Raw genomic sequence first — 25,224 nt, 5'->3', positions numbered from 1 at the left:
TCCGATTTTTTCTGAGGGTTTTTGAGATTCCACTGCAGATTTTCTGTTGCAGAAAAGCTGCGGCATATCCTGCCTGTGTGAACAAACCCTTAGGCCGGGATCCCACATAGCGTAGCAGCTGCATTGATTTGCGGTGCGGTTTTTACATTTTTTTAATTTTAGATTTTTAATTTTTCAATTTATGTCGCGGAATCGTCCCACTTTGGTTGTGGTTTTTCCCCCATTGAATTCAATGAGGAGGTAAAAGCCGCAAATGTTGCCATTTTTGCGCTGGAAAAGATGCGATTCTGCCACCGAAAAATGCAAATCTGAAAAAAAAAGCAATCTTTTTTTAAGTTAAAATTCAATTTAAAGTCTATACTTACCCCCCTGGCGTTGTCATAGTGACTGTGCTCCGTGCAGCGCGGCCTCCTGGGATGACGTTTCAATCACCAATCACAGGCTGCAGCGTCATCCCAGGAGTCCAGGCTGCACGGAACAGAGAGGGACGCATCGCTATGGCAACATAAGTGAGGTAAGTATTTACTATGAAGGCAGTGTAAAATAAGTGGTCATCTGTATCAACCAATCAAATCACAGCTTTCAGATTGGATAGTGAAAGCAGTCATGTGATTGGTTGATATGGTTCTCCTTGCACTAGATTTGTGTATAGTTGTAAGGTTAGACACACACACACACACACACACACACACACACACACACACACACACGTACACACGTACACACGTACACACGCACACACGTACACACATAGACCTGAGTGATGGGTGGAACTGTACAGCGGTCACTATAAGCATTAGATAACTTGTCTTGGAGGGAGAAGCTGCTCTGTCTCCATGGTAACCTTCTTCGCACCACGTGATCCCAGCCCTCTGTCCTTTAATTTTTGACGTCATGACGTCGCGCCTCTCAGGCTCCGCCCTTTGGTTACCGCCCACCTCGCCGAGAGACGGAAGCCGGCGGGGTCCGGGCAGGTCCTGGGAGCTCGCAGAGCGCAGGATGAGCGACTCCAAGGTGAAGGTGGCCGTGCGGATCCGGCCGATGAACAAGAGAGGTGAGCGGCCGGGGGAGGGGGCTGCAGTCCGCCTGATGTGGACCGGGAAGCCGGAGCGCAGACTGACAGCTGGGACATTGACTGGCTGCCAACTCCGAGTGTGGAGGCTGCAACTTAGTGACAGCAATTGTCCCGGACACAGCGAGGAGTGGCAGCCAGTGCCGGGAATGACAGCCTCTGTTCTGATTGACACTTTCTACTTTGATTGACGGCCCCTGTTCTGATTGACACTTCCTAATTTGATTGACAGCCCCTGTTCTGATTGACACTTGATACTCTGACCGCCTCTGTTAATAGTAATATATCTATACGTCAGTTATTTTTTACTTTATGCTTTGTAAACAATGTCGCAGGGCAAAAAAAAAAAGAAGAAAACTAAACCTCCTGACTGAATGATGTCTCACTGACGCCAAAGTAAAGCTCCTATAGAAATCACAGGAGGCATTTGTGGAAATGTCGCTTTGTGTTTTTCTGTAAAAACAGAACAGAATAATGTAGAGAAAAACGCTGGTGTGATCAGAGTCCTACTAGAGGATTTCTGCCTCTCTTCTGACTGGTAATTTGGGTGACCGCCTCTGACATGACTGACTCTTGGGTCTCTGAGTCACAGGCTCTGTTATGAGTGACGCTTGGCTCTTTCGGTGACCGCCTCTGTTATGATTGACCCTTGGTTTTCTGAGTGACAGCCTCTGTTATGATTGACACTTGGCTCTTTGGGTGACAGCCTCTTTTATGATTGACACTTGGGTCTTTGGGTGACAGCCTCTGTTATGATTGACACTTGGTTTTCTGAGTGACAGCCTCTGTTATGACTGACACTTGGCTCTTTGGGTGACAGCCTCTTTTATGATTGACACTTGGGTCTTTGGGTGACAGCCTCTGTTATGATTGACCCTTGGTTTTCTGAGTGACAGCCTCTGTTATGATTGACCCTTGGTTTTCTGAGTGACAGCCTCTGTTATGACTGACACTTGGGTCTTTGGGTGACAGCCTCTTTTATGATTAACACTTGGGTCTTTGAGTGACAGCCCCTGTTATGACTGACACTTGGCTCTTTGGGTGACAGCCTCTGTTATGACTGACACTTGGGTCTTTGGGTGACAGCCTCTTTTATGATTGACACTTGGGTTTCTGAGTGACAGCCTCTGTTATGACTGACACTTGGGTCTTTGATGGACAGCTTCTCCTCTGATGAGTAATTTTCACTCTGTGCTGTGACACACAAGTATCAGTTTGAGGGATTTCTGACATCTATCTGATTGGCGCTCAGCCCAGCGGTTGACAGCTGTGTACAGTAGAACATCTAGTATGATGGATGATGAGGGTTTCATGTCGATATCTTGAGTGGTCACTGGAACATTATTGGACGATCAGTTTTCTGAGTGACCGCCGTTTCTCCACGTGACCGCTATTGTCTAGTCCGTTGACATCTACTGCTCAAGGATCATCGAGCAGCCGTTCCTTGGGTGGTTGTTGCTTCTTTTGTGTTTTGATTGACAGCGAATCATAGTGACAGCGAATCATAGTGACAGCTCTGCTATGAGCGACATCTGATGCCTGGTACACAGTGTAGTGATTGACAGCTGTCCCAGGGCTCGTCATCCAGTGTTATCAGCGACATCTGCCACTTTGGTCTTTGTTGCAGAACTCCCAGCATTCCCTGCTGGGAGTAGTAGTTCTGCAACAAATGGAAGAGCCTCTGGTTTGTGGACTGTAATGTTGCCTTGTTCTGCTGTGATGTGCTTCCCGTCCTACAACATAACTGGCAGATTTGGCCGTCAGGATTCTGGGAAAGCTGGGTGACCGGCCCTATGTCAGCTGTAATGGTCGCCATATTCGTTGACTTTCCCCAAAAGAGACAGAAAATGTAGACTTTATGAAATATTGTTGACACAATTCGGTAAAGGGTTTCAGGCCGTTGTTTTCCTGCGCGATGAATGACCGCTTATCGTTGCTGGTCCTGCCCTCAGTGACATCACAGCAATAGTGACGTCACGCGACCGTGTCGTCCTATCATTGGCATGGAACATTACTTTATTATGGGCCTTTAATATATACTCCCACTACAGAGTGACCTCATCATACTGCGCTTACATCATCACATTGGATGTGATGTCATCTACTGTTCTTTGGTGAGATCAGGGACGCGCCTCTGATGACCCCTGCCTTGTTTGTGCCTCCTCCTCCTCCTCTATGGAGAGCACTTGGTCTGCCATGTCTTCTCTCCGACACTTCCCATAGACCAGTCTTACTGCAATCTGCTGTGAACTTTCCCTAATCCAATGCTCTGGGCGATCTGTAGACTGATGGAGAACTACCTGACACCTCACCTACAGCTTATCTTATCTCACTACTGCTGTGCATCTGAATGCAATCTATTGTCCTCTGTTATCAGCCATGCCAAGAGATTGTGGCTGCAATTGGATGAGCGATCCCCGATCACTGCTTTATGGCAAATGTATTGTGACTGATATGGGCAGCCGGTCGTATAACGCCTCCGAACTGATATAAACTGCCGGGTTTAGGGTGCCTGACCGGCTATGTTGGGGGTTGTAGTCCATGACACGTGATCATTGATTCAGAATGGCTCTTCTTATTAGTCTGGTGTCTCTGAGCTGCCATCTGATAATTATACACTGGGTGTTTGTACAGAGTGTAGTAATGTGTTTACCTACAATAGGATGATGGGAATACCGGTATATTGCGGCAGTGCCGTAATTAACCCATTACTGGGCAGCCGGAGTCGCAATGTATCAGGATTATATGAGGTTGTATTGTAAGCTTAATTATGGTCTCCTTTTATACTTTAGTTTTTAGATTCCTTACCATTTTTATCATTTCTGCTTGCTGTCAGTGAATGTAAACATTAGCACAGCGACGGCACAAATATCTTTCCTGTTATGGAATTCTGACTGATACATTGTAACAAATGGCAGGACTTGGTCAGGATCAATTTTCCACCTCTGGATGTAAGCAAGCTAGCTTCCATTCACTGATGGTAAACAGAGATCTTCAAAGTGGTTAAGAAACAAACACAAACTCAAGAAAATTCCAATAATCTGGAGCCGGGGAGAAATCTTCGTTCCAGAAGACTCTCGGTTTATCCACTAATCTGCCATTTATTTTTAACATGCCGGATTATCAGAATTTCTAGATTAATGGGATTTTACTGTGCTCATACTGTGTTGCAAAGTCCATTCAGCGTATTTGTTTAACTTTATAAAAAAAATGTTTTCCGATGCAATTGGCCACAAAAAGTAGATGCTGCTTTGGATAGTGATACAGCGCCCCCTCCGTACATTAAGGATAAGAACGGTACTGCAGCTTCGTCAATGATTTTTCACCTGTAACCGGCTTTTTATGTGTCCTCGGACAGTGAAGTGACTAATAATCATCACGGCGACTCATAAGTATTACATTCAGTGCTGGTGAGCGCTGGACACCGTGCGGTCCTGGCTGTGAATGGACGTCCTTGGTGGATCTTGTCCCCGGGTCACCATCAGATCATATCATTACCAGCCTGTATTGTCAGTGACTCCCCATGACCTCAGCGGAGACAATGCCGGCCATTCAACAGCTGCCTGCACAGCGTGACACACGAGGGTTAATGAATCCGCACGTCTTGTCAGGAACTCCGAATCTGGATGACAAATCTAACGTCTCCTTCATCATCCTTCTTCTTGGATTGCCCCGCTGCGTTATTTTTATAATTTATTTTTGCAAATATAAATTTTTTACGTAACTTATTTTCCATGACCCCTTACCCGACGCCCCATGGAGCTCGACATCAGCTTGACCGGTTTATGGCCCTATAACCTCCCCTGACTTTACTATTAACACGGCTGAACGGGCATGTTACTACTACAGTGAGAAGTGGCCGCCAGACCCGCGTGGAGCCGCTTATTCTGAAGAAAGAATGGTCCAAATCCGGCCTGGCGGATCGTAGTCCCCGCCATGGCGAATGTTGTGTGTGGTCACCATAGGGGGCGGTCGAAAAATCTCATCTGTGTCTGGCTGGTACAGGCCTCAGGGACGTCCATGTATGTTGTACGATGTATTTTGATGGCTGGCGGCATGTCATCGAATTTTGTCAGGATTTTGGCGCGGTGTCCTCCACGTGTGAACATGGCCTGAGGGTGTTTTTAGATGCTTCGATAATGCGGCAATATGTTCCTCGCGGCTACTCGCTACCGGTCTATTGCAAGGCACTCTGTGTAATGCCATCTGGCCTGGGTGAAGCTGGCGCTGTTTACGTGTGTGACGTAATTTGCGCCGAGTTGTTCTCGATCAGCTGTGCGGGACATAGCTCTGCTACATCATACATCTTCCATTCTAGAGCATGTAGCCCGGCAGCCCGTACTGGGGCGGGAATTTATTAACTTTTCTAGGCCAGTTTTCTGTTGTAAAGAAGTTGCAAAAGTCGCAATTTGCGGGGAAAATGGTGACTTTTGGGCTGCTTACGCTGCTCAAAAGTGGGTTTGGCTTAGTTCAAGGGGTGTGGCCAGCGGAGGACCAACAATTTTACTATAATTTATGCCTAAAATGCGAGTAAATTTATATCAGAAATCTTCGCCGGCTTCTAGCTAAGGGCATTCCAGGGTATGGGCCCCGTATGGTGCAGCCGCCAAAGTCGGACATTTAAAATAAAATAAAATTCTCACAGCTCTGCTCCCCCCCCCCCCCTCCATTCAGATCCCCTCCGGCATCAGACCGCGGCGCATACGAGGTACTGGGTGTTATATGCACAACGTTCTGACGCTGCTCGGCGTCAGGACTTTGTACGCGCCGCAGACCTTGTAGGAGCCTGAGGGAAGGAGCGTTAGGCCTCGTGCCCAATTCACTTTCTTTCTTCAGGGTGCTATCCGTTTTTTTAGCTGATAGCACCCTGACACATTCATTTCAATGGGGCCATGCACACTGCCATTGTTTTAACGGATCTGTCAAAAATAGGACCGGTCCTACTCCTGCCCGTTTTTCACGCAACAGTCCCGGCCTTTTCATTGATTTGGTCCATGAAACACCGGAAGCCATCTGTGTGCGGTCCGTTTTTCACGGATCCATCATCAACGGCCGTACAGCGGCCAACAGAAGTGTGCATGAGGCCTTACAGTGAGTATAATTATTTTTTTTGGTCTCCGATGGAGGGGGTCCCTGCTGCATTGTTAGGCCGCAGTCGGGGTGCATGGCCAGCGGAAAGATGCAACAGATTTATTAAGAGGTGTGCGCCTCTCCGTAAATCTCTTGCGTCTTACTCCAGCGGAGCAGAGTGCGTATTAACCAGTATCATTAAATCTGCCCCGGCCGGGACGAAGAAGCACAGGATTCTGGGTAAGTATAAGATTTTTATTTTTTTTGTATTGTGATTTTTGCGGCGGAATCGCAGCTTTTCTGCCACAAAAATCGCAACAACTGGTATTCTTTGCGGGTTTTACCTCCCTATTGAGGAGAAAAGCAGCGACTACGCAAATACAATTGACATGCTGCGGATTAGAAGACCGCGCCGCAGGTCAATTTCTGAGCGTTTTCTTTCGTTTATCATTTACGCAGCGTTTGGATGAGATTTGTTCAGATATCATCCACTCTGCTGCTGCGGTTTATGCTGCGGATCTTCCGTAACTAAATTCGTTGTGGAAAATCCGGATTATTTTACAGGACATGTGAACTGACCCTAAGGCTAGATTCACACGTCCGAGGTGCCCCCCGTGCGGGTCCCGTTTTCACCGATCCCCATAGACTTGAGTCTATTGAAGGATTCGTGAAAACTGAACAAAATAGGACATGTTCTGTTTTTCAACAAACCCTTCACACAGTCCGTTGAAACGACAGCCGTGAGAACGGCCGCATTGAAAAACATGCATCCGTGTGACGGCCGTTGTTTTAACGCCCATAACACGGACGTATTAAACGTTCGTGTGAATAAGGCCTTAATGTAAAGAAACGTATATATTTCCTATTACCTATATAGCGCTAACATAGCTGCGGCGCTGTCGGTATTCGCATCTCAGGTAAGTTGCTTGGCTGTTTATGTATCTCGCATAGAAGTAAATGGAGAAAGCCGCGGCCACCTCACCATCCGCTCTCCGTCTAAATATGGGGGCTGCCGTTGGGGGACCCCTGCTGATGTCAGAGGTGGGACCCACAGCTATTAGACATTTGGGACGTATCTTGTGGAAATGCCATAAATGTCTGAGTCAGAGATACCCTTTTATTGTAGTGACTCACATCAGTCCATGTCCCCAAGAGCTGACAATCTAATCTCCCTATCTCACATACACACAATAGGGATGGTTACCAAGCTGCATAAATGTTCTATTCCTTTGCCCCTCGGTGCCCGATCTGTGACCCTGGTAGAGTGGCTCTTAGTGCCGGTAGCTGGCGTCCTACACCTGTTCCTTCTGTATTACATCACACGCTAAAATATTTAGCGGCTCGCTTGACTCTACTGACACTGCACTCATAGGATAATTGTTATATTTGTATATAAACCGGGGGTGCGCGGCCACTAGTGTGAGATTATTCGATGCCGTCTGAGGGGACGAGCCGCCATCTTTTTATATTGTCCTTCAGTCTACTTTCTAATCAGGGGCAGCTCTATAGAGGGGGTGGCCGTCGTACACGGGCCCTGAGGGAATCTAAAGGCCATATAAGTACCCACCAGTATTATAAATGGCACATAATAGGTGGGGGCCCTGTCATATATTTTGCATTGGGGCCCCTGGGGCAACAAGTTACACCTCCGTCTCGAATATACATAGGGCCTCATTTATCAAAACTGTCTAAGAGTAATACTGTTCTTGTTGCCCATAGCAACCAATCACAGCTCAGCTTTCATTTTTCCAGAGCAGTTTATGAAATGAAAGCTGTGCTCTGATTGGTTGCTATGGGCGACAAGGACAGTATTACTGTTAGATAGTTTTGATAAATGAGGCCCTTGTGTGTTTCTTATGTCCAGAGTTCTAATTGCTGTCAGTGACTGGAAACACAGTTGGGCGTCATTTCTCAAAACTGTCTAACAGTAAAACTGACCTTGTTGCCCATAGCAACCAATCAGTGCAGCTTCTTTTTTTTTCCACAGCAGTTTATGAAATGAAAGCTGCATTGTGATTGGTTGCTATGGGCAACAGGGAGACTATTACTGTTAGTTTTGATAAATGAGGCCTTTTGTTTTTTAATTTACATATGTATGATCTCTACTTGCTCTCTAACCCCCGCCCCCCTTATTGTTTTTTACATTTAGAGGCTGTACAAACCTCACAGATGAGGGTTTGCTACAATTTCATCCAGTCTAGAGAATATCTGGTACATTTTACCTGCGCTGATACATTGCAACAAGCTATCAGGACACGAGAGGCTTGTGCTGCTAATATGTTATGATCACAGAGGATTGACTAGACTGGATATGTTGTAACAAACCCTCAGCTGTGAGTAGTATTGGGTCATGTTAGTTTTTACGAAGAATGTTTCAATTCACTGACCGCAAGCAGAGATTATGAATCACAAAATATATTAGAAAGTTGCGGAACTTTTTTCATTATTCATTGGTTAAGCTTTAGTTACATCAAACCGGAAAACCCCCTCACTATGTTCTACTCTGCAGCGGCGAAATGCAGCAGAGCCGATGTGTGAGACGGGATGCGTCTGTGCCACCACATGTGACGGGTTCTGCCATGTAGCAGGTCACGGTGCCCGGGATGCCAGCAGTCAGATGACTCGCAGCACTACAGGTCATGTGATGGAGCTTCACGCTGTGCCCGTAGTCTAAATATCACTGAACATGAACATCGCTCGGAGCCCTCGCCCCTCCACCCGGACATGGCTGATCCTTGTTTATTGTGGCAGCGCCCCCCGGGGGTCCCTATTTACATTTGCTTTGTGTGCACTTGCTGATCAGTGATGCATGAGACGCCCGATCGTTTCCTGTGCCATCATCGATCCGCTACTTGTGCCCAGTGTACGGCCGCGACCTCCTGCAGCTGGGCGTCTCAGATGGACCGAGGCCTGTAGAGAAGAGAACTACAACCCCTAGTAGACGTCAATGATCACAGTCAGACATGGTATGAGCGGGGGAGTTATACAATGATACTTCTGCAGGATTGTGATCGGCGGAGGTTCAGGGGTCGGACCCCCCAACAATCAAACATTGGTGACCTATCCGAGACACGGAAAAACCCAAGAGTTTTGAAGGGTTTGCGGCAAATTTGCGCGTGGATTTAACCCTTTGTTTTTCAATAGGTTCAATCTACTGCAAATCTGTAAAAATTCAGAGGAGCTGCTCCATTGAAGCGTACAGCTGCAATACCACAAACAAACTATGGACAGGTGTGGCGCTGTTTTTGGAAGAAAGCAGCCATGTTTTTCTAATCCTGGACAACCCCCACTGCAACGTGTCGGTCCCCGAGAGATGCAAAACAACCGAACCTAGCGTTTTTTCGTGGAAGTTACGGCGCGGTCACCGTAATCTGGCCATTTGACCGGGACTCTAGGATTACGGGGTGTCACTGTGCAGCCTCGTATACATTTTTTGCAGTGCTTCCCCTGGGTATGAACCTGTAAAATTTATGATTAAGGAAACTCTTCCATACAAACCCGCGAGAACGTTGCAGTATATGGCCGGTTTCAGGTGGCCGTAATATCGCCGCATTGTAGGTTCCGTATTACGACCACGGCACTCGGACACCCCAGAGTTCCGCTGAACCTTTTTTTTTTGGTATGTAAATTATATATCACATATAAACCTATACGGTGTGAACAGAACCGTAGCTGCAGGAAATGTCATCTCCTCACTACTATCCGGCGCCATCATCAGAGCGCCGCCTGCCGGTTGACATTTGGAATTTTACTAAGTTTTTCTTTTGTTTTTCGTGCCGCGTCACAATGCAAAGTGTGAACCGGGCCTTTAAGGGAAACTCCGCTGCAATCTGGACTTCCCCCTGTGACTATATAATTAGCGGTGGGGCATCCCTCGGATATTTCTGAGCTGTCTGAGTATTTTTGGGCTGCTGCCTAGCAACAACTGACTCAACCCATGGGTAATCCCCCACATACAGTGAAGTATTAATACAAGGGACGTCTGGGCTGGCGGTCGGGACCCAAGGATAAAGGTGGATTGAGGACTTTGGGTTCTTTTTTTAGAGATGTCCCTCAGGACATTATACATTTTTACTCCCATACTGCCATAGATCAGGCGTTGTATTGATTTCAAGTAGGGAGTAGAGAGCAGGGGCTATGCATTTTTATGGCGCCTGGGTGACTCTATGACTGAATAATGGCTCCAAAGCTGATAAAGATGGGGGCTGCAATGTAGTTTCTTCTCGGACCCAGTTGATAAGAGGAAGACGAGGTCAGGAGCAGAACTGGCTGACATCAGACGAAAACCCAGAACACAGGGATAGGACATTGAGATGTGCCGTGACAAATTCTGCTGTAGAAAACTCTGCTGTCCATTAAGAGGTCTCCTGCTGCGTTTGCTGCTCTAGTAATAAGGGCTTTTCATGTTGCTGTTTTTTTTTCATTTTTCTTTTTTACTGGTTTTACTGCTAAACATCTGCAGCAACACACACATCTCTCCTGATAGTTTGTTACAATGTATCAGCGCTGATACATTGTATCAGACCATTTTATCGACTGGATACAATTGTCACAGACCCTTTATATGTGAGGTTTGTACAGGGTTTTTTTTAGCCTCTAAGTGTATAAAATAAATGTACCCCCATCCACTGACAGCAAGCAGGGGTCTTGAAAATGGTGACTATTTGATTCACCAAGTATATTAGAGACGGAGGTGTAACTTGAAGCTTCTGGGCCCCACCTACAATGTGCCATTTATAATACTGGTGTCTTATGTGGCAGAGGGGCCTTTGGACCCCCTCAGGCACCTGGCCCCGGGTGTGACTGATACCTCCGCACCCCCATAACTACACCCCTGTATAATAAGATTAAAAGAATCCCCCCGTCTTTGGGTGAATGGGCAGAATACAGGCAATGTATGAAGAACAGATTCCTGGAATTGATGAGACGAGTGTATCCAGATCTGGGGTCGGGGGCAATAAACCTAAAACACATGTGTAATAGAAGCAAGCTGTGATCCTGACTGTCCATAACACCTTATACAGCACCGTACACACTGTACTAATACCAGCTGCTTTATCACTTCATTGTTCTGTGTTATCAGCCACGTCTGCTCGGGCTGCACTTCTCTTAGACGTCCACCTAGAAATCTCTTCTCCCACAATCGCATCTACATATCCGGACTGCTTTACCATAGCATTATTAATAGCTTAGATACACCGGCTCAGCAGACAGTATCACACATGATCAGATTAGATACAGAGCTCAACAGACAGTCACACATTATAGGATTAGATACAGAAGCTCAACAGACAGTATCACACATGATAGGATTAGATACAGAAGCTCAGCAGACCATATCACACAGTAGGATTAGATACAGCAGCTCAGCAGATAGGATCACACATGAGAGGCTTAGATACAGAGCTCAGCAGCACAGGATCACACATGATAGGCTTAGATACAGAAGCTCATCAGATCGTATCACACATGAGAGGCTTAGATATAGCAGTTCAGCAGATAGTATCACACATGAGAGGCTTAGATACAGAGTTCAGCAGATAGTATCACACATGAGAAGCTTGGATACAGAGCTCAGCAGCACAGGATCACACATGAGAGGCTTACAGAGTTCAGCAGATAGTATCACACATGAGAAGCTTAGATACAGAGCTCAGCAGACAGTATCATACATGATAGGATTAGATTCAGAGCTCAGCAGATAGTATCACACATGAGAAGCTTAGATACATAGTTCAGCAGCACAGTATCACACATGAGAGGCTTAGATACAGAGCTCAGCAGACAGTATCACACATGATAGGATTAGATACAGTGGGTCAGAAGACAGTATCACACATGATAGAATTAGATACAGAGCTCAGCAGACAGTATCACACATGATAGGATTAGATACAGAGCTCAGCAGATAGTATCACACTTGGGAGGCTTAGATACAGAGCTCAGCAGCACAGGATCACACATGAGAAGCTTCGATACAGAGTTCAGCAGATAGTATCACACATGAGAGGCTTAGATACAGAGCTCAGCAGCTAGTATCACACATGGGAGGCTTAGATACAAAGCTGTCCCTGTAGATTTATTTTCTGGATTGTGTATGATTATTTCCCGGTGACTCTACCTCATAAAGCCTATTACACTATCACACCCATCATCCTCTCCCTGCTCCTGGCACTCTGCCCGTGAATCACGCGGTCGATCATTTTACATTTTAAGGTAGAGTAAAAATCTACATGAAAGGCTCCGGCTGACGGAAGAAATGTCTGGTGTAACTTCAAAGCTCCGTTCCAGAATCGTGTAGAAATGAATCACTGTAGCTTCCCTGCACCCCAGGGCGGACACCTGATGGTAGTGCTCCCTACAGGGGTCGTCTCATGACAGAAATGTCTGATAGATGGGGGTCCCACCTCTGGCACCCGCACCTATTCCCTGAACCCTCCGAGAATCCGTGCAGAGCAGGATGGGAATCTGGACACAGCCGAGCTACGCTGCTTCCATAGCTCCCATAGAAGCGCATGAGACTGAGCTGTAATACCAGGTACGGCCACTACCCAATGTACAGCGCTGTCTGGTAAACAATGAACTGGACGCGCCGTTGTCCGGAGGATCGCGGCCCCCTTCACCCAGCTCATCGCTGGGGGTTCCGAGACTCGGACCCCCACCGATCTGATATTGATGACCTATTCTATGGAAAGTCCCGGAAGACCCCTTTAACCGCATAACTAATGGTAGTAATGGCCACTTCTCGGCATCCGATCTGCAGCGTTGGGACAATGAACGATCAATATCAGGAGCCTCGGACTAATGGCCTGACCATGAAAAGGTATCCAGGAGCATTGTGGGAAATATTGTCTGAGAAATGTTCCGAAAACAGAACCGGATTCTGGTTATGTATTGAGTATCCTAGTGTAATGTCCTCTATTGTTCTCTGGTATCAGCCACCTTGTGTTGCATTGTATTCTAAAAGAGGCTAATCTGTTTGGAATATTTCACCATTGTTCTCTGCTATCAGCCACTTTATGTTGCATTGTACTCTGAAAGAAACGAATGTACTTACATTATTTTACCATTGTTCTCTGTTATCAGCCATTGTTCTCTGGTAGATGCTCATCTGCTTGGGATATTGTAAATCGTCTCATAGTGATGTGTCATGTGAAGTAAGTGGGGTCATCCGTCTGTTTCTGAGGCTCGGAGCCTTGGAATATAGGAGAAGCCCCCGCTCTGACCCCTCTGCCATAAAAGAATTATAATGTGGGATTAGGGATGTGGTGAGAAGACTTCACTGTTCTGTCCACCCTGTGCTGTAATATAGAGGAGCCTGGCGCCCTCTCCACCCTGTGCTGTAATATAGAGGAGCCTGGCACCCTCTCCACCCTGTGCTGTAATATAGAGGAGCCTGGCACCCTCTCCACCCTGTGCTGTAATATAGAGGAGCCTGGCACCCTCTCCACCCTGTGCTGTAATATAGAGGAGCCTGGCGCCCTCTCCACCCTGTGCTGTAATATAGAGGAGCCTGGCGCCCTCTCCACCCTGTGCTGTAATATAGAGGAGCCTGGCACCCTCTCCACACTGTGCTGTAATATAGAGGAGCCTGGCGCCCTCTCCACCCTGTGCTGTAATATAGAGGAGCCTGGCGCCCTCTCCACCCTGTGCTGTAATATAGAGGAGCCGGGCACCCTCTGTCCACCCTGTGCTGTAATATAGAGGAGCCTGGCACCCTCTCCACCCTGTGCTGTAATATAGAGGAGCCTGGCGCCCTCTCCACCCTGTGCTGTAATATAGAGGAGCCGGGCACCCTCTGTCCACCCTGTGCTGTAATATAGAGGAGCCTGGCGCCCTCTCCACCCTGTGCTGTAATATAGAGGAGCCTTGCACCCTGTGTCCACCCTGTGCTGTAATATAGAGGAGCCTGGCGCCCTCTGTCCACCCTGTGCTGTAATATAGAGGAGCCTGGCGCCCTCTGTCCACCCTGTGCTGTAATATAGAGGAGCCTTGCGCCCTCTGTCCACCCTGTGCTGTAATATAGAGGAGCCTGGCACCCTCTGTCCACCCTGTGCTGTAATATAGAGGAGCCTGGCGCCCTCTGTCCACCCTGTGCTGTAATATGGAGGAGCCTGGCACCCTCTGTCCACCCTGTGCTGTAATATAGAGGAGCCTGGCGCCCTCTGTCCACCCTGTGCTGTAATATGGAGGAGCCTGGCACCCTCTGTCCACCCTGTGCTGTAATATAGAGGAGCCTGGCGCCCTCTGTCCACCCTGTGCTGTAATATAGAGGAGCCTGGCACACTTTGCTCTAAGGCTGTTGTGAAACTGTGCCAGCATGTCATGGCGGGCTGCAGCCTCTACACATCTAACCTGCTTGGTGATGATTTCCAGGTAGCACCAGATTGTTTTTTCCATACTGTGCAGAGATAACCGGTAGTGAACCTTAACTATTGAAAGGGTTAATGGCGATATGTTACACCGATGTTTGCGGACTATAGAGACGCTGGTCATCATAGGTGCAGCTTCATTACTGTGACACTACACCCGGTCAGAAGTTTTTTCCTATTTTAGAATCGCACGAGTCAGATCGCGCGCCAGCTCAATTATGTGTATAAAGCCGGATGATATACCGGACGCCGCTCCTTATAAACCTATAATAGGTATTTACCCCGGACTATGACTGGTTTATCACAGCTTGTTATTTTCTGGTCACATTATTCATTCTGTTGATGTCAGAGATGTTTTTACAAAAACTGCGGAGCTGTTGACCAAACAGAAGATGCGAAAAATAACCGCGCACGTCTTAGAAACTTCTCAGTCGTTACTGGGTCTTCACTTCCCTTTGGGTGACCCACGTTCTCACCATAAAACCGCACTCCCAAAGCCTCACACAGTGAATACGTATATTTTATAGACGTTTCTTGAAAAACTGGGTGACAACCAATGTAGCCGCCACTCGAGCTCCCACTGGGTTGCTTTCCCAGACCTTGGATGGCAAGTTTGCTCACTAATGTACTGATAGGGCTCTATAACCTGGTATGTCTGGGAAAACTGGGTGACCACCCATTTGGGTGCTGTGAAGGTGGCCATAATAGTTGTCAACCGTCGTTTCCTAAAACAGCACTGATTGGATAGTGTCAGAGTGTATAGCGACGTCCCCATATGTAGCCAGACGCATAAGCCAATTATCACATTGACAGTGCTTTGTTGCAACAATGTTGCCTTGTGACCCAACAATGTCTTTAGATGACACGACGGAGATAATTATGCCAATGCCGGGATAAGCCATGGTTCTGGCTGCATAATGGAGTCACAGCTAGCAACTGGCTGCACTCTGTAGCTGACCTTAAAGGGAATGTATCAGAAAATGACTTATTGTTTAAGTTAAGTTTGTATGTTAAACATTTTTTTTAAGAATATATACTTTTTGTCATTATGTTAAAAAATATATTGCAGTTTTCACTCTGGCCACTAAGCCTCACAATAGACTGACCCTTCCTGTTCTGTAGAGATCACTTCTCAGCAGTCACCTCATTATTATCACAGGCAGAATTACACTGAAAGGTAACATCTACATATATACATAACACAGGATTCACCATTCATAATAGACTGATCCTTCCTGTTCTGTAGTGATCACTTCTCAGTAGTCCTCTCATTATTATCACAGGCAGAATTACACTGAAAGGTAACATCTGCATATATACATAACACAGGATCTACGTTTCATAATAGACTGATCCTTCCTGTTCTGTAGTGATCACTTCTCAGTAGTCCTCTCATTATTATCACAGGCAGAATTACACTGAAAGGTAACATCTGCATATATACATAACACAGGATCTACGTTTCATAATAGACTGATCCTTCCTGTTCTGTAGAGATCACTTCTCAGCAGTCCTCTCATTATTATCACAGGCAGAATTACACTGAAAGGTAACATCTGCATATATACAGTGTAATCCTGCCTGTGAAAATGAGATTACTGCTGAAAAGTGATCACTACAGAACAGGAAGGATCAGACTATTATGAAACGTAGATCCTGTGTTATGTATATATGCAGATGTTACCTTTCACAGGATCTACGTTTCATAATAGTCTGATCCTTCCTGTTCTGTAGTGATCACTTTTCAGCAGTAATCTCATTTTCACAGGCAGGATTACACTGACAGATAACATCTATATATAGATAATACAGGATCCTTCATTGACAATAGGTGATAGACACATCTCCCCCTCCCTGCACAATGACCTCTGCACAGGTCACAGAGCATGCCCATAAAACTCTCCCATAGAAGTCAATGAACATCTCCAGTCTACAGGTTCCTATGGTCCATGTGGCTATCTCTAAATGCTGTTACCGACTGCTCAGGCAAGATGGCTGCCCCCATATTCATGTACAGAAAATAGAATAAAAAAATCTACAATCCTAAAATAAAAATAGACTTAAAAAAAAATTATATTTCACGATCTAGTTTTAATTAGTAAAAGTAAATATAGGTGGTACGTTCCTTTTTAAAGTGCAAGATATCCCACAATGTGTATTTCTGTAGTGTGAAAAGATAAGTGGACTCTTTCCTTCAAGTACATGACTATTTCCATTAATATAATGATAAGAACTTTTTGTCTTAAAAATCTCACATATAGAATGAGAGGCATTCTCCCTGTTTCAGCACGTCCTGGTATGTATTACTTCTGTACAAATAGACTTACCCAGTCATAGTGTTATGTTTCAACATCTAAAATACTTATATGATCTTGCAGCACATGACAAGAAAAACCCTAGTACTACTTATATAGTATAGAATATTTATTATATTTTAGGAATAGGGAAAAGAGGAAAAGAGTTGTAGTTCCTATTAGAAATGGAAAAAAATATTTAAATTTTATTAGTATATTTGGGTTAAAATAATTCTAAAATAATTCTATATATTTCTCAATGTAGGTCAAAATTTATTTAGCAGTGCAGAGGACCCCTTGTCCTGCACTTCAAGACCAAAATTTGTCTTATGTATGCTAATATAATACAACAATAAAGTTGGACTATTACTTGCTGAGGTAAGTATAAATCTGCTCACATAGGCATATTATATGCACTGTGTGAATCAGTATTAGCTGTTAATCACTAAACATTGTATCAGTTTTGTGTGTACTGGTATTTGCAATGTTTTCTGTTATTAAATAGACATTGTATCTAATTCTTGTGCTGTGCACTAAGTGAATTGCCAAAGGCTTACAATGTATTAGATATTATCCTTTAGTAACTAGACACTGTATCTGTTCCTTTCGTGCTTTACACTGAGTGTGTTAATTTAAGTTTGCTAGTCTAGAGACTTTATCAATTGATTGACAGACACTATATCTGATTCTTTGCAACGATCTTGTACCTATAAGCCTGCTATTTCATATAAGTTGTCAGTTATTTTATGTCTATCTAACGATTTTAATTCCTACAGCAGTCCATATTGTGTTGTTACACCACGCTGGTTGCATCTGTCAAAAGTAGTGACAGTGCGGTAATTTATGTGAATGAGCTCTATAGAGATTATTTTGATTGTAATGTGCTCACAGATAGTGCTCTCCTAAAGTTTGTAAGAGGCTGTTTACAGTGGCACTATGCGGTATTTAGGCTGAATAGCCTGTATGTTGTATAAAGCATGCACTATCGATCCTCTTGTTGAGATCAGCAGCAAATTGTTACGCTTATTTCACTTTTATGTGAATGAGCTCTATAGATATTATTTTGATTGTAATGTGCTCTGAGATAGTGCTCTCCTAAAATTTGTAAGAGGCTGTTCACAGTAGCACTATGCGGTATTTAGGCTGAATAGCCTGTATGTTGCATAAAGCATGCACTATCGATCCTCTTTGTAGAGATCAGCAGCAAATTGTTACGCTTGTTTCACTTTTATTTATGAACTACTTGCTGTCTGTTGTCTATGAAGGCAGCTAACAACTGCAGATTGCAATTATATGCGCTGTCAGGGGTTTACCCTGCAGCGTCTATCAAGATGTTGTATAAAGCATGCACTATCGATCCTCTTTGTAGAGATCAGCAGCAAATTGTTACGCTTGTTTCACTTTTATTTATGAACTACTTGCTGTCTGTTGTCTATGAAGGCAGCTAACAACTGCAGATTGCAATTTTATCCGCTGTCAGGGGTTTACCCTGCAGCGTCTATCAAGATACACGTCCCACTCTCCTAATGGAAGCAGCGCTTCTTACATGTAAGTCTTTGCAGACTATTAGTTATTGATTATTGGTAATAGCATTAGGATAGGCTAGGACTCTATGCATTGAGTACATTGATATGACTGAACACCCTAGTCCGCTCTGCAAGTCAGCTGGTTTTGTGCGCGCTGTCAGGGGTTTAACCCTGCAGCGTCTATCTGGATATACGTCCCGCTCTGCTTCAGGGAGCAGCGCTTCTACATGTGAGTCTTTGCAGACTATTGATTATGTATTGTTGGTAGTAGCATTAGAATTAGGCTAGGACCTTATACATTGAGTTCATTAATATGACTGGACACCCGACGCGCGTTTCGGAATGCCGGCGAAACGCGCGTCGGGTGTCCAGTCATATTAATGAACTCAATGTATAAGGTCCTAGCCTAATTCTAATGCTACTACCAACAATACATAATCAATAGTCTGCAAAGACTCACATGTAAGAAGCGCTGCTTCCATTAGGAGAGTGGGACGTGTATCTTGATAGACGCTGCAGGGTAAACCCCTGACAGCGGATAAAATTGCAATCTGCAGTTGTTAGCTGCCTTCATAGACAACAGACAGCAAGTAGTTCATAAATAAAAGTGAAACAAGCGTAACAATTTGCTGCTGATCTCTACAAAGAGGATCGATAGTGCATGCTTTATACAACATCTTGATAGACGCTGCAGGGTAAACCCCTGACAGCGCATATAATTGCAATCTGCAGTTGTTAGCTGCCTTCATAGACAACAGACAGCAAGTAGTTCATAAATAAAAGTGAAACAAGCGTAACAATTTGCTGCTGATCTCTACAAAGAGGATCGATAGTGCATGCTTTATGCAACATACAGGCTATTCAGCCTAAATACCGCATAGTGCTACTGTGAACAGCCTCTTACAAATTTTAGGAGAGCACTATCTCAGAGCACATTACAATCAAAATAATATCTATAGAGCTCATTCACATAAAAGTGAAATAAGCGTAACAATTTGCTGCTGATCTCAACAAGAGGATCGATAGTGCATGCTTTATACAACATACAGGCTATTCAGCCTAAATACCGCATAGTGCCACTGTAAACAGCCTCTTACAAACTTTAGGAGAGCACTATCTGTGAGCACATTACAATCAAAATAATCTCTATAGAGCTCATTCACATAAATTACCGCACTGTCACTACTTTTGACAGATGCAACCAGCGTGGTGTAACAACACAATATGGACTGCTGTAGGAATTAAAATCGTTAGATAGACATAAAATAACTGACAACTTATATGAAATAGCAGGCTTATAGGTACAAGATCGTTGCAAAGAATCAGATATAGTGTCTGTCAATCAATTGATAAAGTCTCTAGACTAGCAAACTTAAATTAACACACTCAGTGTAAAGCACGAAAGGAACAGATACAGTGTCTAGTTACTAAAGGATAATATCTAATACATTGTAAGCCTTTGGCAATTCACTTAGTGCACAGCACAAGAATTAGATACAATGTCTATTTAATAACAGAAAACATTGCAAATACCAGTACACACAAAACTGATACAATGTTTAGTGATTAACAGCTAATACTGATTCACACAGTGCATATAATATGCCTATGTGAGCAGATTTATACTTACCTCAGCAAGTAATAGTCCAACTTTATTGTTGTATTATATTAGCATACATAAGACAAATTTTGGTCTTGAAGTGCAGGACAAGGGGTCCTCTGCACTGCTAAATAAATTTTGACCTACATTGAGAAATATATAGAATTATTTTAGAATTATTTTAACCCAAATATACTAATAAAATTTAAATATTTTTTTCCATTTCTAATAGGAACTACAACTCTTTTCCTCTTTTCCCTATTCCTAAAATATAATAAATAACATTAATTGGTGGTATACACCGTTGTAGTTCCCCAAAAACTCACTTTGTATATATAAATAAGTGAGGGTATCAGCAAAATCTCTATTTTGATAGTATAGAATATAACTACTATAATACTATTCCTATATACAAGAATATAACTACTATAATACTGCCCCTATATACAAGAATATAACTACTATAATACTGCCTCCTATAAACAAGAATATAACTACTATAATACTGCCTCTATATACAAGAATATAACTACTATAATACTGCCCCCTATATACAAGAATATAACTACTATAATACTGCCTCTATATACAAGAATATAACTACTATAATACTGCCCCCAACATACAAGAATATAACTACTATAATACTGCTCCTATATACAATAATATAACTACTATAATACTGCCCCCTATATACAAGAATATAACTACTATAATACTGCCCCCTATATACAAGAATATAACTACTATAATACTGCCCCTATATACAAGAATATAACTACTATAATACTGTCCCCATATACAAGAATATAACTACTATAATACTGCTCCTATATACAAGAATATAACTACTATAATACTGCTCCTATATACAAGAATATAACTACTATAATACTGCCCCTATATACAAGAATATAACTACTATAATACTGTCCCCATATACAAGAATATAACTACTATAATACTGTCCCCATATACAAGAATATAACTACTATAATACTGCTCCTATATACAAGAATATAACTACTATAATACTGCTCCTATATACAAGAATATAACTACTATAATACTGCTCCTATATACAAGAATATAACTACTATAATACTGCCCATATATACAAGAATATAACTACTATAATACTGCTCCTATATACAAGAATATAACTACTATAATACTGCCCCTATATACAAGAATATAACTACTATAATACTTCTCCTATATACAAGAATATAACTACTATAATACTGCCCCCTATATACAAGAATATAACTACTATAATACTGCCTCCTGTATACAAGAATATAACTACTATAATACTGCTCCTATATACAAGAATATAACTACTATAATACTGCCCATATATACAAGAATATAACTACTATAATACTGCTCCTATATACAAGAATATAACTACTATAATCGTGCCCCCTATATACAAGAATATAACTACTATAATACTGCTCCTATATACAAGAATATAACTACTATAATACTGCTCCTATATACAAGAATATAACTACTGTAATACTACTCCCTATATACAAGAATATAACTACTATAATACTGCCCCTATATACAAGAATATAACTACTATAATACTATTCCTATATACAAGAATATAACTACTATAATACTATTCCTATATACAAGAATATAACTACTATAATACTGCTCCCTATATACAAGAATATAACTACTATAATACTATTCCTATATACAAGAATATAACTACTATAATACTATTCCTATATACAAGAATATAACTACTATAATACTGCCCCTATATACAAGAATATAACTACTATAATACTGCCCATATATACAAGAATATAACTACTATAATATTGCCCCATATATACAAGAATATAACTACTATAATACTGCCCCTATATACAAGAATATAACTACTATAATGCTACCCCATATATACAAGAATATAACTACTATAATACTGCCCCCTATATACAAGAATATAACTACTATAATACTACTCACTATATATACAAGAATATAACTACTATAATACTGCCCCCTATATACAAGAATATAACTACTATAATACTGCCCCCTATATACAAGAATATAACTACTATAATACTACTCACTATATATACAAGAATATAACTACTATAATACTGCCCCTATATACAAGAATATAACTACTATATTACTGCCCCTATATACAAGAATATAACTACTATATTACTGCCCCTATATACAAGAATATAACTACTATAATACTGCTCCTATATACAAGAATATAACTACTATAATACTACCTCTATATACAAGAATATAACTACTATAATACTGCTCCTATGTACAAGAATATAACTACTATAATACTATTCCTATATACAAGAATATAACTACTATAATACTGCCCCTATATACAAGAATATAACTACTATAATACTGCTCCTATGTACAAGAATATAACTACTATAATACTATTCCTATATACAAGAATATAACTACTATAATACTGCCCCCTATATACAAGAATATAACTACTATAATACTGCCGCCTATATACAAGAATAGAACTACTATAATACTACTCCTATATACAAGCATATAACTACTATAATACTGGCCCTATATACAAGAATATAACTACTATAATACTGCCCCCTATATACAAGAATATAACTACTATAATACTACTCACTATATATACAAGAATATAAATACTATAATACTGCCGCCTATATACAAGAATATAACTACTATAATACTGCCGCCTATATACAAGAATATAACTACTATAATACTGCCCCCTATATACAAGAATATAACTACTATATTACTTCCCCCTATATACAAGAATATAACTACTATAATACTGCCCCATATATACAAGAATATAACTACTATAATACTGCCCCCTATATACAAGAATATAACTACTATAATACTGCCCTCTATATACAAGAATATAACTACTATAATACTGCCCTCTATATACAAGAATATAACTACTATAATACTGCCCCCTATATACAAGAATATAACTACTATAATACTGGCCCATATATACAAGAATATAACTACTATAATACTGCCCCCCTATATACAAGAATATAACTACTATAATACTGCCCCCTATATACAAGAATAAAACTACTATAATACTGCCCCCTGTATACAAGAATATAACTCCTATAATACTGCCCCCTATATACAAGAATATAACTACCATAATACTGCCCCCTATATACAAGAATATAACTACTATAATACTGCCCCCTGTATACAAGAATATAACTCCTATAATACTGCCCCCTATATACAAGAATATAACTACTATAATACTGCCGCCTACATACAAGAATATAACTACTATAATACTGCCCCTACATACAAGAATATAACTACTATATTACTTCCCCTATATACAAGAATATAACTACTAGAATACTGCCCCTATGTACAAGAATATAACTACTATAATACTATTCCTATATACAAGAATATAACTACTATAATACTGCCCCCTATATACAAGTATATAACTACTATAATACTGCCCCTATATACAAGAATATAACTACTATAATACTACTCCTATATACAAGAATATAACTACTATAATACTGCCCCCTTATATACAAGAATATAACTACTATAATACTGCCCTATATATACAAGAATATAACTACTATAATACTGCCCCCTATATACAAGAATATAACTACTATAATACTGCCCTCTATATACAAGAATATAACTACTATAATACTGCCCCCCTATATACAAGAATATAACTACTATAATACTGCCCCCTGTATACAAGAATATAACTCCTATAATACTGCCCCCTATATACAAGAATATAACAACCATAATACTGCCCCCTATATACAAGAATATAACTACTATAATACTGCCCCCTATATACAAGAATATAACTATTATAATACTGCTCCTATACACAAGAATATAACTACTATAATACTGCCTCTATATACAAGAATATAACTACTATAATACTGCCTACTATATACAAGAATATAACTACTATAATACTGCCCCCTATATACAAGAATATAACTACTATAATACTGCTCCTATATACAAGAATATAACTACTATAATACTGCCCCCTATATACAAGAATATAACTACTATAATACTGCTTCTATATACAAGAATATAACTACTATAATACTGCCCCTATATACAAGAATATAACCACTATAATACTGCTCCCTATATACAAGAATATAACTGCTATAATACTGCCCCCTATATACAAGAATATAACTACTATAATACTGCCCCCTATATACAAGAATATAACTACTATAATACTGCCCCCTATATACAAGAATATAACTACTATAATACTGCCTCTATGTACAAGAATATAACTATTATAATACTGCTCCTATATACAAGAATATAACTACTATAATACTGCTCCTATATACAAGAATATAACTACTATAATACTGCTCCTATATACAAGAATATAACTACTAGAATACTGCCTCCTATAAACAAGAATATAACTACTATAATACTGGCTCCTATATACAAGAATATAACTACTATAATACTGTTCCTATATACAAGAATATAACTACTATAATACTGCTCCTATATACAAGAATATAACTACTATAATACTGCTCCTATATACAAGAATATAACTACTATAATACTGCTCCTATATACTCCCACTATGTCGGCGCCCCCTACTGGCAGTAGGTATTAGTTATAACTGAATCTGATATCGCTGTGTTTTGCTCATTCATATACTGTGTTAGGACCGATGTTTTGGAGATAAGCGGCCGTCATCTGGGGTCTTGCTGCTTCTATCATGGCTCTGGATACTTTATGGTCTCTTTTTTTTTTCTGCCCCCATCACTCTTCTTCTTTCACTTGAACAAGCGCTGCTTTATACATGGGGGTGAGGAAGTGGCCGGAGGCGGTTTTGCATTTATAGAAGAGATCACGATTCATTAACATTCGTAGCAGCCGGGGATATGAGCGTGGAGAGAAGCCAGATTTTATTTCCCTCCATACAAGTGTTTTCCTGCCTTCATCTCATGACACTTAACGATTGGGTTATATATGAGAAGAATATCAAGTGCACCGTAAGGTTTATCCCAGGACGTAATCCTAAAACGCAGGATTACACCTTCTCATTACTACTCGTAATACCGGGGTGGAGTCTTACAGGTGAATCATCAGGAGCGCTGCGTTCTCCTTCATCGTATATGATTATATATACACCACACGGGAGAACTGACAGCTCCTCTATACTACACCACACAGGAGAGCT

The 25,224-nt window shown here is 41.7% G+C and overlaps 1 protein-coding gene across 2 annotated transcripts in view; it reads left to right on the top strand.

Moving 5' to 3' along the window:
• Positions 1-790: 790 nt before the first annotated feature.
• Positions 791-25,224, top strand: part of KIF13B (kinesin family member 13B) — a 201,228-nt gene continuing 176,794 nt past the window's right edge. The window contains exon 1 of one of the 2 annotated variants that reach the window (XM_075860868.1): positions 791-1,054. In XM_075860868.1, coding sequence (XP_075716983.1) covers positions 895-1,054 — 160 coding nt within the window. In that variant the 5' untranslated portion in view covers positions 791-894. The remainder of the gene's footprint in view (positions 1,055-25,224) is intronic. The other variant, XM_075860867.1, reaches the window with a different exon arrangement.

The sequence above is a fragment of the Rhinoderma darwinii genome, chromosome 4 (assembly GCF_050947455.1).
Source record: "Rhinoderma darwinii isolate aRhiDar2 chromosome 4, aRhiDar2.hap1, whole genome shotgun sequence".
NCBI classification, from domain to species: Eukaryota; Metazoa; Chordata; class Amphibia; order Anura; family Rhinodermatidae; genus Rhinoderma; species Rhinoderma darwinii.
This window is presented reverse-complemented; position numbering and strand designations above follow the sequence as displayed.